Genomic DNA, 17,673 nt, shown 5'->3' with positions numbered 1-17,673 from the left:
TTTCAGAAAGCGACTCACACCCAGACACACCCATCATTCAGCCCTGGCCCTCCGAGACTGTGGGATCTGCAGGGCCCAGGCTAGTTTAGACCCTGCCCCCACTCAGTCTCCAGCGAGAGCGGAGCTGCTCCCGCCGGGGCAGGGGTCTGGCGGCACTGTCCCCGGGGAGTCTGGGGGCGTGGCAAGAGGGCGGGCGCCCACGGCTCCGGATTGGCTGTCCAAGGGACCCTTGGGCGGGGCTCCGGTCTGGGTCCCGCTCAGCGGCTCGCAGACGGCCAGGAGGCGGGGCCGGCGGGAGGCTTGCAGCCAATGGACGCGCAGCCCCCGAGCAGTTACAAAGGGCCGGAGCGAGGCCTCCAAGGCAGCGGGGGAGGTGGGGCGAGGCGAGGCTTGCTAAAGCGAGGCGGCGGCCGGGCCGGGCCGGGCCACAGGCGGTGGCGGCGGGACCATGGAAGCGGCAGCCGCTGCTCCGCGTCCCCGGCTGTTCCTCCTCGTGTTGGCGGCGGCGGCGGCGACGCTGGTCCCGAGGACGACGGGTGAGCAGAGGGGCTGGTGGGCGGCGGCGGGACTGGCTGGAGCTGTGGGGCGCGCGGGCCGGGCCCGGCCGCTGGCTCGCTCCTTCTCTTTCTCAAACATGGCGCGGGGCCGGGGGCGCAGGTGGCGGCTCCCGGGCCGGGGCCGGGCTTTCCTGGCCGGGCCGCCGCCACGCGAGCGGCTGCCGGGGAGGGGAGGTGGGGCGGGGGGGTGTGTCGAGCGCTGGTGGACGTGCCTTGCAGCTGGCGGCCGAGCCCGGTCGCGGCTCCCGGTGGGAGGTGGCGTTGCCGGAGCCGTCCGATGTCGGGGGCTGCCCTCTGGGGAGAGAGTGGGAGCAGGCCGAGGGGTGTGAGGCCGGCCGGGACTGGCCTCCTCCAGAGCGCTGTGTGGCAGTGTCCTGGGCACCCACCCGGAGCGAGTTGGTGCGCGAGGCTCCCGGGCCCCGGGGCGGGATTGGGGTCCGAGTCCGAGGAGGCTTCCCGCGCGGGATGTGAGCTCTGAACTCGGAGCGCGCTGGAGGGGCGACGTGGTTGAGACCCCGGAGTCGGCAGGGCTGACCCCGCCGAGAGGGACTGCTGCTCCAGCCACTGGTAGCTTTGGAAGAGGAGCTGCGAAGCTTTGTGTAAGGAGCCGGAGGCAGGAAGATGAGCGGAGTGTTTCTTTCGTGCGTCTGGGAAGTGTTGAAGTGAATCCAGTAACCAGAATGCTACAGATTGTTTTCGTAGTAGAAACTTGAACTTTTGCTCACTCTGCGGGGTTTGGAATGTTTGACTGGGAACGGCTCTGTGAATTGATCAAACGCTTTTATTTCCTCCAAGGAAAATCGCTTAGTGACGTACCTTTTCTTGAGTGACGGTTAGTTTGAATCAATTGTCTGTGTAAGCTGGTTTTCAAGGGAGAATGTTTGCTCCGTTTTCCAAAATATTAAATCAGGACGGGGTACCAGGTCATCGCCTACGACCGAGGAATGAAAAACTTTGTTAGCATCCAAACTAAAATACTAAAAATTAAACCATAGAGCCTTAGTGTTAGCAACTAAAGTACAGGGAAAGTACATATCTGTTTCCGAGATTGAATACCAGATGTTTTCAAAAACAAAAACTCGGGACAGAGGGTGCCAATTCTTTCTAATGGCTACTGTTTACTCGGAGCTTACTATGATGTAGATGCATGAAAAGGACACCGAACTACAATACATTCTCTGATCCTTATAACAGAATCCTTAGGGCTAGTAGTATTTGACCCACCTTATACAGGAAAAATGGAGGTGTGGAGAGTTGTGTTTTTTTTTTAACATAACTACTAAGAGCTAGAGTTAGGATTTGCACTCACAGTTCAGTGTTTCCAAAGCCTATATACACCAGGGGTCGGGAACCTATGGCTCGCGAGCCAGATGTGGCTCTTTTGATGGCTGCATCTGGCTCGCAGACAAATCTTTAATAAAAAAATAATGACGTTAAAAATATAAAACATTCTCATGTATTACAATCCATTCATTTCCTACTGCTCATGTTCATGGTTGCGGGTGGCTGGAGCCGATCACAGCTGTCCTCCGGGACAACACCAGATTTTTATTGGATAATGCATAAGGTACACGGGTCGTTGGATGGCTCTCACGGAATTACATTTTAAAATATGTAGTGTTCATGGCTCTCTCAGCCAAAAAGGTTCCCGACCCTTGCTATACACCTTAATATATACACCCGTCTGGCATAGCCCATTTGTCTTTTTCAGCCTTCTAATGAACAATTAATTGATCTTTATTATTCACTTTTGCATTTTGCTCTTGCATTTTGAAAATCAGATCAGCTTTCTGACTTCTAGTACATTTTTGGAGTCCCCTCACACTGGGCCTACATTGGAGGAAACAATAAATTTTCAATGTTGGTCTAAGGAGGAGGGCAAGATAAATGTGTGCACAGGTGGGAGAATGAATATAGTCATGCCTTAAGCATAAGTTACATTTCTACACCACTATTAAGTTGAATAACAGTTCGTTATTTCCCACCTAGCCTGGCACACACAGTTTTCATGGATTCAAGTACCAGTGGTGGAGTAATCGATGTGCAGAACATTGCTCAGTCCAGGCTCTGAAGGAGCTTACAGACTACAAAGGCATGCATATGATATAAAGCTGATTCTAATGCTCATATGCTGACATATAGTTCACCTGAACTGGTCTCCCTATCCTTGCTGGTTATGTTGATGTTTCAGTCCATCTTTTCATACATTCTGAAGAAGCTCAATGCTTTTTCTAAGTTTATAGCTTGGCTTCCTTTTTAAGAGCTCGCAGTTCCTTGTTGTCTGGGTATCAGTTTTGCACTTCTCTGCCCAGCTCCTGCTCTCTCTAACACAGATTTCTCTAGGGAAGTTGGTTCCTTGTCTCTAATAGGAATTTTAGTACCACTATGTCCTCATGTCTCATGTGAGAATGCTGTTTGCTTCCTTTCTGCCCTTTCATAACTTTTTCTTTGAAAACTTGCCTAAAATCCAACTCTTCTTTATATTAATACCTCTTGAAAGTCTTTTCCTTTCTGCCTTTTCATAACTTTTTTTCTTTGAAAACCTGCCTAAAATCCAACTCTTCTTTATTTTAACCTCTTGAATGTCTCTTCCTTTCTTTGTATGAATCCATCAGTTTAGGCCTGCTGCATTATCCCTCAAATCGAGCTGCTTTCCAGTGTTTCTCTCTTTTAGGCTTTTCTTTAGGTGACTGCCAAGCTAAATTCCTCAGCCATACCTGCAGAGGTTTTGTAGGATTCTCCATTTATATTCAGCACTTAGAGCAGCACTTAAGGCTTATGATTAGAGCCATCCCTGAGTATCCATCACTTCTCACTATTGCAAACCCTTAATTCCAGCGATTTCTGTTTTCCCACTGACTCCTGACTTTCCTGCCTTTTCACTACATACTTAATTTTACCCTTTTTGGGAGTGTGAGGAGACAAGTTCTCAGTCCTGACTTCTTGTACTTCTTGTACTCTATTCCCCTGAATTGTATAGCACTTCAGTTTTTGTGGCCTAGTTCTGCCATCCTGCACTGTTATTTAACTATACACTTGAACATGTTAACATAGGTACACAGAGGGCCAGGGTCATGCCTTTTTATTTTCTTTATGCTCTCAGAACCTAGCACTGTTTTATATTCTTTTCCTTTTAGATGCATGTTGATTAAGTGAATTCCATTTGATTGAGCATTCATGTAATATACTGTTATGAGTCAGTCTAGTTTATGCAATATTAATTGATAATCTGTATATTCAGAACAAGTCATATGTGAAAGAAGCAGTTGATTACTAGATTTGGGTATTAGTCCCAACTTCACCTCTTGTCATGCAGAAAATAGGAATGTGACCTACTTTTCCTAAATCATAAGATTGTGAAGATCAAATGAGAAAGTTGTGTTGGAGTTTGAGGTTGCTATTTGGTATTGGTAGTAATAGGTAGGAATGATGTTCAGCCAACAATTCCCAATGGCCATGTGTGTTTTTATTGGTCAAACATCCTTTCTGATTGCGTGGTATCATTATGGTGCCAGCTAAATATTTTTAATGTCACCCCCCCTGAAGAGAAGCATCAGTATTCAAAGAGGAAAATGATTAATATAGACTGAAGTGATTTGGGGAGGTTTCCTGGACACTTGAGGACTTAAACTGACTTTAAAGTATGACTAGAATTCAGATGGGCAGAGAGGGCGATTTGATAATGTTAAACTCTCTCTTTGCAAACTGTATCCCCCAACTGTCCCAGGGCCTACTCCAGCCCAGAAACCAAAACTTTGATTGGCTGGAAATTTCCTTATTCTATATTGTGATTTGGATGCATTAAGCACTATTATTATTATTTGCAGTTCTGAAACCTCTATAATATGTGATTAGAAACAAATCAGAAAGCTATTCTAAGTAGAATGAATAAGTAAGAGAGAATAACATTATAGGATACCCATCAGGCCTTAGGCATTCTAATGGTGAAAAATGTAAGTCACTTCAGTTTATAGATGGAAAACATGACAGAGAGAGGTAAGGTAAATATTTCAGGATCAGGCGGAATGGAAAAATAGGAACTTTGATTTTCTGATTTTAAATCTAAGTCCTTTAAGGCACTTTAAAATATCATATGAAGGATTTGGAGTTGGGGAGGAGCAGGGTTAATGGAGTGAAGTTATCTTGAGTTTTAAAGAAGTTCTTTAAACTTTTCTGTAATTGGGAAAAGTGACTTCTGTAGATGGGAGGGAGGGTGAATGATTATAGGTTATAAACACCTTAAGAGAAGGTCGTTATCTTTTACACATTGCTGATAAAAGAACCTGATATAGTACTTATTGGTTGAGAAAAGTAGACTTTATTGTACTTTAGAAGATGGTGCTACAGTACAGTTTTGAGGTTAATTGAAATGGGATGTAATTGAAATGCCTTGCAGTACAGGTTAGGTTTAGATGATCTACTTTGTTATTGAAATTAAATGGGGAACTGACATGATCAAAATAAGAGTAAGACAACTCTTGTTCCTGTGGGGAGGGCCTGTTTTGAAAGGTTCTTCTAGGCCTAGTTGAAACAGTTTCCTGAACTCAACAACATTCTTGAGCCATTATGTTGCATCAGATATGTTCATGTCTAATGAAGTAAGTTTTGAAAATGCCATTGTCCTGTGGATGACCTTTCTGATATGAAAAAGAGCGTGTCTCCAAACCACAGAGCCCCCTGCACATGTTGACAATTTGCTCTTCTTTCTTGGTCGTGGCTTACATAATGCAAGTTCTCAGAACAGATGGACTGTGGTTTGAAATCATGTGATTGGGTCACATCTTTGCTTCCTGCTTCTGGAATTGAGGGCAGATGCTGGCATGTTTCTCAGGGATTTTCATGCTTTGACCCACAGAACTGGCTCAAGAAAACTTTTGGAATCTTCTCAGAATTTATGGTCTATCTTGACCCAGCCTAACTCTAATATTTAGACCCAACTAGTCTCCATAAGCATTAAGATTTGCTGCTGCTCTGAATTAAATCCAGTATGGTTTGGGCCCAGATAATGCAGATAGGTTTCTTTTGGTTACTTCTTTTTGATATGAGCTTAATGACTGATTGATCTGTAGGTTTTTCTCTTAGATAAACACTTTCTCAAACACTAGTGAGTGAAGTCAGTTTGATTGGTTTTATGGGCCTAATTTTGTAGATTAGATCTGACCTATTGTAAAGCTGTTTTCTCATTTTTGCAATCTGAGAGCATTGCACATTATAAAGAATGATTTCCAACTTAAAAAATATATATATGACTTACAGGGTATACCCACAGGTTGCTTTGACATTTCTTGAAAGTTAAGTGGTCCTTGCACCATTTTATTCATCTGAAAAAAATATATTCTACCTGCCTTGTCACATTTATTTCTCATAACCGACCCTGTATGGTATCTATATAATAGTACAAAAGCTTCTTAATTATGTACCAGTTAATTTCCAAAAACTTTTTCAGTTCATTAGTTCCTAGGTCCAGGTGACCAGTACTTAGGAAATAACTACATTTTGATGACATTGATTCTAACCCAGGATTCTTTTCATCTCTCTTACATTATCCAGAGATGCTAAATTGTGTCTTTCATCTTTTAATTATAAATACATTTATAAAAGGAAGACAAAAAAAAAAACTGCTTCAAATCAAACATATCTAGACTAACCACTGAGACTCAGATGGTTGTGCATTACTATTATTTCTATCTACCTGAGTAAGCAGAGTTGACAGATTCTGCTCAGATTGGAACACAGTTTGTATCTGTGAAAGTTTTTAAACAGAAGAGCTTCTGTTTCCATTTTACGGACCAGGAAACTGAGGTCATGGTGTTAGTGAATGGTGGAGCCTGCATTTGAGCATTCCAGAGTGTGCAGTCCTTCCTGTACATCCTGCTGCTTTCATCTACAGTAAATGTTTTATTAATGGCTACTTTTTTGTCAGGAAGATTTTCTTTTTTATCTTTTTAAACCATGAGAATTTGCTTTAGCTTGTCTTAATTACAGTTTGCCTCTTTGCAACTGCAAGTTACTCAGATGCTTGTTGTTTTTATTTGACATTATATTTTTAGGTAATTTGAATCTGGCTGATGAGTCTAATAATAGTTGATCACTCATTATTTGTATTGATTTATATAGATTCATAGCAAACTCCTGGCTTCTCAAATATAAGCGCAGACCTGAAAATCAGGGTCAGGTTTACCCTGACCACCTTTTCTAACATTTTCATTATCTTACTCTGCTTTTTCTTTTTTGTAACATTTACTATCTTCTGAAATTCTATTTACTTACCATATTTACTATTGTTTATTGTCTCCTTCCTACTAAAATATAAGCTTTATGAAAATGAGTGTTTTTGTTTTGCTTTACCAGGGCATCTCAAGTGAATAGAAAGTGCCTGGTACATGATTAGGCACTCAGTAAATGTGAGGTCAGTTGGCAATGGGGGAAGGTCACATGAGGAACCAGGTCCGGGGACATTGGCCGAAACCACCCACACCCATGACCGCAAAAGAAATGGCACAGGAGCATTTTGAAAAATCTGTCAGCCAATGAAATTTTGCCATGTCATATCAACCCGCCACCACCTTACCTACGCTATAAATTATCCTACTCCCACCCCGGGGAGACACTGTGCGACTTCCCTGGCCCCTGTCTTGCAGACCAATGAACCTCTCCCTGGATGCGCTTTAAATAAAGCTTTTGCTTCTCCACACTTGGTGGCTATGTCTCTTTCTTCCTTGGTGGAAAATACCTTACAGTAAATATTTGTTGAATGTCAGTAGCTCTTAGCTGTAAAAAGGGGAGTACAAAAATTAAGAAGGACCCCATGAAATACAAAAAATAGTGACTCCAGGTTTTTTACCCCTGGATAATGCCTTTAAATAATAAGGAATTTGGCAAGAGAAAATTCAAGGGGAAACGAATTCTAGTTTGAGCACGTTGAATTTGAGGTGATAGGATAGCCACGTGGAATTGTTCAGTAGGCAGCAAAGATGAGAAGACTGCAATATGATTGGGAATGGGAGGACCTTAGGCAAAGAAATGGTTATCATCATTCACCTCCTGCCTCATTCCTTTCTTTTGGATTCTGGTGCCCTGCCACCTTAAGTAGAGCAGTATTTATTTATTTGGTTTTTAATTTTATTGATTTTTAGAGAAACAGGAAGTAGGGGGAGGGAGAGAGATCGACCAATTTTCTACTCATTCATGTGTTCATTGGTTGACTCTTTTTTTTTTTTTTTTTTTTTTTTTGTATTTTTCCAAAGCTGGAAACGGGGAGGCAGTCAGACAGACTCCCACATGCGCCCGACCGGGATCCACCCGACATACCCGCCAGGGGGCAATGCTCTGCCCACCTTGGGGCATCGCTCTGCTGCAATCAGAGCCATTCTAGCGCCTGAGGCAGAGGCCACAGAGCCATCCTCAGCGCCCAGGCAAACTTGGCTCCAATGGAGCCTTGGCTGTGGGAGGGGAAGAGAGACAGAGAGGAAGGAGAGGGGGAGGGGTGGAGAAGCAGATGGGCGCTTCTCCTGTGTGCCCTGGCCGGGAATCAAACCTGGGACTCCTGCATGCCAGGCCGACGCTCTATCACTGAGCCAACTGGCCAGGGCTTTCATTGGTTGACTCTTGTATGTGCACTGACCAGGGCTTGAACCCACAACCTTGGTGTAGCCGACAATGCTTTATGCAACAGAGCGCTCTGGCTAGGGCAGTTTTTATTTTGACACCAAACTCCTAGCTTAGGTCTGGAACCTTTTTTGGTTTACTATGATATTCTTCCCTCCTAGATTTCAGGTCCATGCTTTTCCCTGCTGCTGCCTGCCCCCCATGCCCAACACCAAAGAAATATGTAGTCTGAATTGTTTATGATCTCCTGGTTGTACTGAAATTAGCCTTTAGGCTATGCTGCTTTCTCTGTTGATTGACCTTTTGGGAATCTGCCTGCATTTATACCATGGGCTTCAGGACATGGTTGTGATTTCATAGGTCTCACCTTTACTGTCTCCTGGAGTTCTCTGATGGCTATCTTGTTAAATGCTTTTTATGCTATTGCTTTTCTCTGTGGACCAAACACTGGTGCAGTTGTATTTCTAGACTATATTTTTCTCTTTGGATTGGTCTAACTTGTTTTTCTTCCATTTTTGAAGGCATTCAAATCATGTGACTTGATTGCCAGAAATCTAATAGTCTTTATTTACGGGAGTAGGTGTAAGAACCCCCACATATTTATCTGGAATTAGATTCTAATCAGTGTATCTCTCGGGGACTCACTTTTCAGAGGAAGATAACACCTAACTTGAGTGATAGTTGTGAAGGTAGTGTATTGTGGTGTTTATAAAGTACCTGGCACAGGGGTCAGGAACCTATGGCTCGCGAGCCAGATGTGGCTCTTCTGATGGCTGCATCTGGCTCACAGACAAATCTTTAATAAAAAAATAATAACGTTAAAAATATAAGACATTCTCATGTATTACAATCTATTCATTTCCTACCGCTCATGTTCATGGTTGCGGGTGGCTGGAGCCAATCACAGCTGTCCTCCAGGACAACACCAGATTTTTATTGGATAATGCGTAAGGTACACGACTTGTTGTGTGGCTCTCACGGAATTACATTTTAAAATATGTGGTGTTCATGGTTCTCTCAGCCAAAATGTTTCCCAACCCCTGACCTAGCACATAGCCTGATACCAGTAGATAATCAATAAATAGGAATTAGTGTATATTTAATAACTGAAGGGAATGTCTTTTGGGAATGGAGATATATTTGTATGTAATGAAGAACTATGATTAATTGTTAAGACTTAGAGGCAGGTTTCATTCAATTGAGGGAAGGACTTTCTATCAATGGGAACTACTGTCATAAGGTAGAGCATTATAAGGTCCTGTTCCAGTGACTGGAAATGTTCAGGCAGAGGCTAGTTTGCCTTCAGTCTGAAAAGCCATAGAAGGACTTTCTTGTGTTAACCGGAAGGCTGGAATTGATTAACTCCAGATTCTGTTTCTCCTCTAGAATTCTCTACTTTTAGGTGTAATCCAAGCTTCCTTGCTCACTGTTTTTAGCTGGCTATACAGGCTTCAACCTCCCTACCATTTATGGCTTTGAAGTGAGCATTATATGTAACTTTCTTTTTTTTTTTTCTGAAGTTGGAAACAGGGAGGCAGTCAGACAGACTCCCGCATGTGCCCAACCGGGATCCACCCGGCATGCCCAACAGGGGGCAATGCTCCGTCCATCTGGGGCATCGCTCTTTTGCAACCAGAGCCATTCTAGCGCCTGAGGCAGAGGCCACAGAGCCATCCTCAGTGCCCAGGCCAACTTTGCTCCAGTGGAGCCTCAGCTGTGGGAAGGGAAGAGAGAGACAGAGAGGAAGGAGAGGGGGAGGTGTGGAGAAGCAGATGGGTGCTTCTCCTGTGTGCCTTGGCCGGGAATTGAACCCGGGACTCCTGCACGCCAGGCTGATGCTCTACCACTGAGCCAACTGGCCAGGGCTATTGTAACTTTCTTATTGTGTGGGAAGATTTTTTTATTGACTGGCTTGGGTATTCTGGCCATTTTTAAAAACTGGACTTAGAAAGCTTGAAATAAAAACATAAGACCAGCCTGACCAGGCGGTGGCACAGAGGATAGAACTCAGACTGGGACACAGAGGATCCAGATTCGAAACCCCAAGGTCACTGGCTTGAGCACGGGCTCATCTGGCTTGAGTGTGGACATACCAGCTTGAGCACAGGGTCACTGGCTTGAGCCCAAAGGTTGCTGGCTTGATGCCCAAGGTCGCTGGCTTAAGCCCAAGGAGTCTGGCTTGAGCAAGAGGTCATTCACTCTGCTGTAGGCCCCAGTCAAGGCACATATGAGAAAGCAATCAATGAAAAACTAAGGAGCCTCAACAAAGAGCCATAACGAAGAATTGATGCTTCTCATCTCTTCATTCCTGTCTGTCTGTCCTTCTCTGTCTCTATCTCTCTGTCACAAAAAAAACCAAACACACACAAAAAAATAAGACCAAAACTAATGATCAGAAAGATAAGAATGAGTAAGTAAAAGGGGAAAAGAAAGAAAACAGTTATAACTTTTAGCTGAGGAAAGCTTTAGTAGTGGAGCATAACACAGCTCTGAGTTTTCTTGAAGTGATGGTAATAAGGAAACCTGATAATTTTCATAGATCCATTGTCTATTACTGAGAATTCATAAGGAGTTTGCCATCTTTCTCAATAATATAGTCCCAGAGAGGAAGATTGCAATGTGGTAAGGGGTTCCTGGACCTCACAGCCCTGAACCTTGATGTGTCAGGCTTCCTCTTTAACATGTATTGAGGGTTCAGATTGGTACTGCTGCTACCATTTTTCTTCTCCACTCTAAGGCTCTGATCCAAGTATGAATACACTAGTCTTACCCTAATGCCAACGGAACAGCTGATGTAAGGCTGGAGCATTTAAATCAAGCTTTGCTAAAAGCTACAGGATAATGAATAGAGAGCAACATGAAACTGTTCAACCTGGCTTACAAAGACATTTTCTTCATGTCCTTATCTTTTGGGCCGTCTCCATTTGGCAGGCATCATCTGGGTGCTGCAACCAAAGGTGAACAGAGTCAGACATTTACCTTTCAGCAAACAGGTGCAAAACAGCAGGGTCTTTGCTTGGGTTTCCTGTTTGAAGAGCTGCCTTATTTGTGGGTAGTGGATATTGGGAACGATGACTTCCTTTACTCAGAAAGTGTGGCCCCACATATATATAGCTTGCATATGTTATCATGAAGGACATTCTTTGGTTAGAAACAAGCATGATTGCATTGGGAAAATCAGGTTTCTACCAGCTCTTTGTAAGGAGTCTTTGTATGAGGGGCATTGTGAGATAAAGAGAAGAATTCAGGTTTATCACTCTCCATGACTAGTGTGGATTCACTTTCCTTTCTTATTCTGCAGTTACTGAGCTCCTTTAGGCCTGTCCCTATGTTTCCTTGTTCTAACTCAACAGGGCTGAACCGCCTTATTTTTGTTCACTTGCTTCAGGATAGCCATTCCATCTAGATTTTCTAGGTGTGAACCTCACTGATTACATAATAGTGTATATTTATAGTTCTAGGACACCTTGTGCAGGCATCCTGTTACATTTCTACAATATAAGATCTTTAGATATTCATTGAAATGCAAATAACTCCCCATGGAAGAAAGCAAAAACAAATAAATGGCTTTTTCTACTAGAAGTGAAGGCTGATATGCAGTTCAGGAACACTGAACATGGAGGAGATAGTTAAACCTGAAGAGGAAGAATATAGAGATAGAAAAGCAGTAACTGGCTTTTCATCTCTATAAATACATACACACAATGTATGTATGGAGGGTTTTTTTTTCTTGATGTATTCATTTCCAAATTGAACCATAATGTGCTCTAATTGAGTCTCTTTGTTTAGCACATGGCTGTTGATTTGAGTACTTTCTCCATTTGAAAAACTGACATTTTAATTTTGTTATTCATTCTGCATCAGATTTAAATAAAAACACCAAGATTGTGTATTGTAGATTCCCTTCAACAATAATTATATATAATTATTTTACCAAAATAAACAAGTTAAAGCAGTTTTAGCTATTTATCTCATTCCATATTTGGAAAAAATTACAAACCAGGGGCCAGAGTTTGCTCATGTTTCTCAATGAGGAAAGATAATTGTGATTGCTAGTTCCATCTGGTTCCGCCAAAGCAATGTAAACTTGGTGCTAGCACAGAGTCCTGAAAATGTAGAGGAGGTGTACCAGGAGATTGGCTACATGCTACTATAGACAGGTGACAGTTTTCATGAATGTGGTATCTCAGAAATTTTAAGGGACCTGTGAAGATTAAATGAGATTGTAACGTGTGGCATGCTTCTGGCACACAGAACACAAAGTAAGTAATAGTTCTTATGAAGAAAATAGTTTTTTATAGAATCATAGCATTTTTAGACCAGAAGAAAACCATAACTAAGTGGACCATGATTATCATTTCATCTGACTTTATTTTACAGGTGAGGAAGTTGGGGCTCAGAAGTTATGTGGCATTTCAGGATAATTCTTTCAGCTAATGAAGGAACAGGAAGCTGGCTTCCTCCTCACTTTACAACTTCATTTAGCATCCCTTGTCTGACTCATGTCTCTTTTAGGGAGAATGATTTCTTAAAAATTTCCTAAATTTATGGAAGAGTATTGTCAAATTAGACCTTTATCAGATGCATGCATAGATGGGTAAATAATAGTAATGTTAAATTAGCAAAATACATAGTAACAATTATAGAATTTTAGGTGGTATGCATATAGGTGTTCATAGTTCTGTCAGTTTTTCTGGATGTTTGAAATGTTCATAACAAAATGTTGGAGGGAAAAATTGAGAAAAATCTCCTTACTCCAGATGTGTTACTGATTTTAACACAGACAAGCCATCAATACTTGCTGCAGCCAGAGGGAGTAAAACATACCGGGGCCAGAGCCTTCAGAGTGCACATTCTAGGGCCTTTTCCTGACGTTCTCCAGGGATTGAGAACCACAGATCTGCCTTAAGTCTTTTTCGTTTCCTTTTCGTGCTCCATTAAAAAAAATCTGCGTTGCAGATTTGAAATTCCCTACTCCAACATACAAGCCAATTAACACAATTAGCACTGGAGAACACGTTCCTATGAACAAATGTTCTGTTTTTTCTTTCTGTTGTTTTGCTTTCTATTTTCCCATGGTAAATTGTGTTTGTTCTCTTCCTTCTTATCTTTAATGCATTTTTAAGCTTAAATCTCTCTGTTCTCACAGAGTTTTCCTAAATCACAATTGTTTCTTCCACCTAATCTTTTTTCTTTTTAATGGTCATATAAATATTCTTTTAGTTAGGGCCTCTCCACTAGATTTGTCAGATCCAGCCTTCCCTTGCCTTAAGTTGGGAGAAGGGGAAGGAAGAAGCAGTTTTTAATAAACTGGCTTTTAGGAGTCCAGCCAGAACCTTAGGGGATGGTCTTTAAGGACCACCACACTCAGAATTAGCTGTGGATTGCCAGCAGATGGTGTGCCTTAGAGAAGTAGCTGCTCGGAGTGATTGGATGTTTGCTGCTAATTTAGCTTAGAGATCCTGGAACTGGGAAAAATGTCTCATGGAGCAAATGGGTATAATCACTCATGACCCATTCTAAACCATAGCTGGGGCCTAGTAATTATTGACTTGTATGTAGATTTCATAATTCTATGCTGCACATACATGTGCTGCCTAATTCTGTGGTGTATTTTCAATTCTCTGAAGGATCAGCAATTCAAGCCCTGGTAGACCCTTATCTTTTAATTACTCCCCCCGCCCCCATCTCCCATTAAGAGGCCTTCTTCAGTAACCGGAATGCTAGTGGTACAAGCAGTTAGAGAACCTTATTCTTAGTGCTATCTCTGCACATCTAGATTTTGAGGTCTGAAAACTTTATTAGCATGGGTACAGCACATCACAAGCTCCAGTTTAGTCTTGAAGGGTAAATGTTCCTTTGAAATGAGTTCAGACAGCACTAAATGCCTGCATACTTAGGCCCCAAGGGAGGCCGTGGATTCAATGGTTAGAAATTTTGTAAAATATTATATAGTATTTTGGCTCTGTTTTGGCTGGGCTTTAATATCTTTGCTCGGTTTAATTCAGCTATGTTCCTCTAAGTGACTGCGACCAGAACTGAACTGCTTGCTTTGACATTATGTTTGACAAGGAAGATGAACATTTCAGACTAGGGAATGTGAGAAAGTTAAAGCTTGTGTAACTGTGTGTGTGGTTCACCAAGTCTCAGATTTCTGACAATATCTATCATCCTTTTGGGTAAATTCAGTAATTTTTTCTTTGTTCTACAGAGGAGTGGGAGTGACATAAAGCTAAATACCAAGAGACTCAATTAAGAGTAAAAGGTGTGATTCTTCTGGGGAGCAGAAAATGGCAGTGTTGAGTAATGCTTTGAAACTTGCTCTGGGAAGGTCTTACATGTCTTGTTAGCTTTATTCCTAGGTATTTGATTTTTTGATACTTTTGTAAATAACATATTTTTGAATTTTTGTTTCTCTGTTTATTGCTGGTTTAAGAAAAGCTGATGGCTTTTTGCTATAATGACTTTTTTGTTTTATCATGAGCAGGTGATCAGGTTTTTTGTTTTGTTTTGTTTTGCTCCCATCAAGATGATTGCATGATCTATTTGTAGTTTCCTAAACTGCCCAACTCTTATTCCTGAAACTATGTACAATATCTTTGTATAGCATATCCCTGAAATGAATTTATATTCTTCTTTGGCCTTCCTTAAGCCTCAGTTTAGGGTTAATCTTTGAGAGAAGTCTCTCTTTTCTGTATTCTCTCTCCATTTTGTCTGCATTTCCTTTATCAGTGACATGTGTGTTCTCTCCATTACATTATGAACTCCTTCAGAGTAGGAATCTCCTAATCATCTCTGTCCTCCTAAAGGTGTACTCTTTCTTTCTGAACAAGCTACATACCCTGTACTTTTCTGGTAAATGGTGTTCAGGCCTGCTTCTAAAAGTACTAACTGCATAACGCCGCCCACCAATTTCTTCAGCTGTGGCTCCGATACTTCTTTTGCTGTTTGCTGGCCCAGGTGTAACTCTCCTCTTCAAAGGCAGCTGGTGGGTGGTTACTACTTCCTTCTCTTACCACATCTTCTATTTTTTCCCCCTCGTCCTAAAGATCTGCCACTTTGATTTAGGTTCATCAGTAGACTCAGTATCTATGCAACCAAGTCACAGCATCTGTAGTCACTCTTGCTTTCCGAAGGGAAAGGGTTGAGTCCTTTGTCTTGCTTCACTTGGGGGGATAACCAGAGATTAGCTAATAATTCTTTTTTCCTGTGCTTTTAGAATAAATCTAGATTATGTTGATATAACTCTTAGAGCGCTTCTGTTTCCTTGTCTATAAAATGAGTTATGATCAGGTAATTAAATTATTAGGCTCCTTCCATCCAGCATTAATGTTTTATGATTAATGAGTAATGGTTCTTTATTAGTTAGGGGTATTACATATAAATGTACACATTGGTTGTATTCCAATACTTTGTTAATTTGGGCTGGAAGTGAAAATTCTACTTTCCTGTAGCTGCCTATCATGCTGCCGCAGTGAAGTTCTTCTTGGGCTAACCCTATTCAAACAGTCATATTGCCGAAAAACTCTGTATGGGTATCTATGAATGGACAAAGAGAATAGCTACCATGAATGTTCACTGTTTTATGCGCACACTGTTAATGTTATGTTCTATGTTCATGTTGCCTTCTAGAGCTGTATAAAGGTTTACTGTTGATTCTCTGTCTAGCGCTAGAATAGGGACTGGTACATGGTAGGCGGCAAATAAATGCTTGTTGAATGAGTACATAAATGAGTATTTGAGCACTTTATTATGTCTCAAGCACTGTGCTAAGTATCCTTTTTCTTTTTTTAAAGATTTTATTTATTTAAAGAGGAAAGAGATAGAGAAGGGGGGAGGAGCAGGAAGCATCAACTCCCATATGTGCCTTGACCAGGCAAGCCCAGGTTTTGAACTGGTGACCTCAGTGTTCCAGGTTAATGCTTTACCTCCTGCACCACCACAGGTCAGGCTGTATATATTATTTATCTCTTAAAGCTTCTGAGACTGCTGTTATAAATTTAGGAAACAGGCTCAAAAAGTTAAGCAAACTCCTCAGGATTACTTAGAAGACCTAGTGAGAGCCTTTAGAAAGGCAGAGATAGAATTCGAACTTATCTTTTTGTCTGTGAATTCCATGAGATTACTATATTCTTGGAATATATATTAGTCAACATAAAATCTAAAAAGAATCTGTAAAAGTGTGTTTAGATTGGAGGAAAATGAGAAATGTGATTCCTGTTTCGGTGCTTACCATCAGAAATAAAACTTGCTTCATTTATTTTCAGAGGCGAAGGTAAGTCAGAGTACATGCATATGCTCTGTATATTAATATACCCCACTTCCTCAACCTGATAGAGTAGAACAAAAACAGAATCATGTGATAGGTATGGAATTGTAATCACATTATATACAGCCTTCATAATATGACCATTTTCCTGTTCTTAAACAGCCTTTTAAAATATCACTTTCATGGCTATCTAGTATCCCATTTATGATTGTATTATAATTTATTTGGTCATTGCCCAATTGTCATTCATATAGGTTATTCAGCAATAAAATACTGTAATGAATATGTCTGTGCATATATCTTTGATTTCATCTCCTATTGTTTCCTTAAACAAAATTCTAATAAGTTGAATTAATAGATTGAGAGATACAGACTTTCTAAAGGCTCTCACTATCTATATTTTGGCAAATTATTTTCCAAAAAGAACATGAAAGTTTTCAAGTCAGCATGAAGTGGTTGTACTCCATAGGGTAAAAATTCTGAGTTAGAGTTTTAAAGATATATAGGGAAAAGAGATGGAGCATAAAGAGGTATTTAAAGATTTTTTGTAACTTTGAATAGATATAATGTACTTACATATTTCAAAATTCAAAAAGTATAAATGATTGTATAGTGAAAAGTCTCCCACCCCTATCCTCTGGGTACCTAGTCCTTTCCTTGGAAGCCAGTGCTACCTATTTTTGTTATGTCCTTCCAGGAGATATTTTGTAATATGTACAAGCCAATGTGTGTATGCATTTTCCTTTCTTCCCTCTCCCCCCTCCTTCCCTCCCTCAGTTCCTTAGCACAAATGTTACTATATCAAATACACTGTTCTGTACTATGCACTTTGATTTAATACATCTCAGGGGGGTAAGACTACATTAGTACATAGAAAACATCAATTTTTTGGTAGCTGTGTGGTCTTCCATTTTATAGTGGTGCATCATGTTATTTTATCAGTTCTTTTGATAGATGCATAGGAGAGATTAGAAACAATCGAGTAGAAACCATTAGGAAATTAATAACCATGTATGTAAGCCACATTATCCATGTACATCCATAGGCTACATTACTTCTGGGTCAAAGAGTAGGTTCATTTGTAATTTTGAAAGTGTCAGGTTGCCTTCCATTTATATGGAGAGAGTTAAGTTATTTTGGACAATGGCATCTTCTGCATCAGATGGGCTTGAAGGACATATCTAAGTGTGCATTTGGAAAGTTGAAAGGAGAATACTAAGAAGTGGAAAAAAGGACTTT

The 17,673-nt window shown here is 41.3% G+C and overlaps 1 protein-coding gene across 1 annotated transcript in view; it reads left to right on the top strand.

The window, feature by feature from the left end:
* Positions 1-353: 353 nt before the first annotated feature.
* The window catches only part of TGFBR1 (transforming growth factor beta receptor 1), a 54,402-nt gene continuing 37,082 nt past the window's right edge, over positions 354-17,673 (top strand). The window contains exon 1 of the mRNA XM_066367570.1: positions 354-536. Within this exon, the coding sequence (XP_066223667.1) occupies positions 449-536 (88 nt within the window). The 5' untranslated portion in view covers positions 354-448. The remainder of the gene's footprint in view (positions 537-17,673) is intronic.

This window comes from Saccopteryx leptura, chromosome 2, assembly GCF_036850995.1.
Source record: "Saccopteryx leptura isolate mSacLep1 chromosome 2, mSacLep1_pri_phased_curated, whole genome shotgun sequence".
In the NCBI taxonomy this organism is placed as follows: Eukaryota; Metazoa; Chordata; class Mammalia; order Chiroptera; family Emballonuridae; genus Saccopteryx; species Saccopteryx leptura.
Note: the sequence above shows the minus strand (reverse complement) of the source record. Positions and strands in the feature narration are given on the sequence as shown.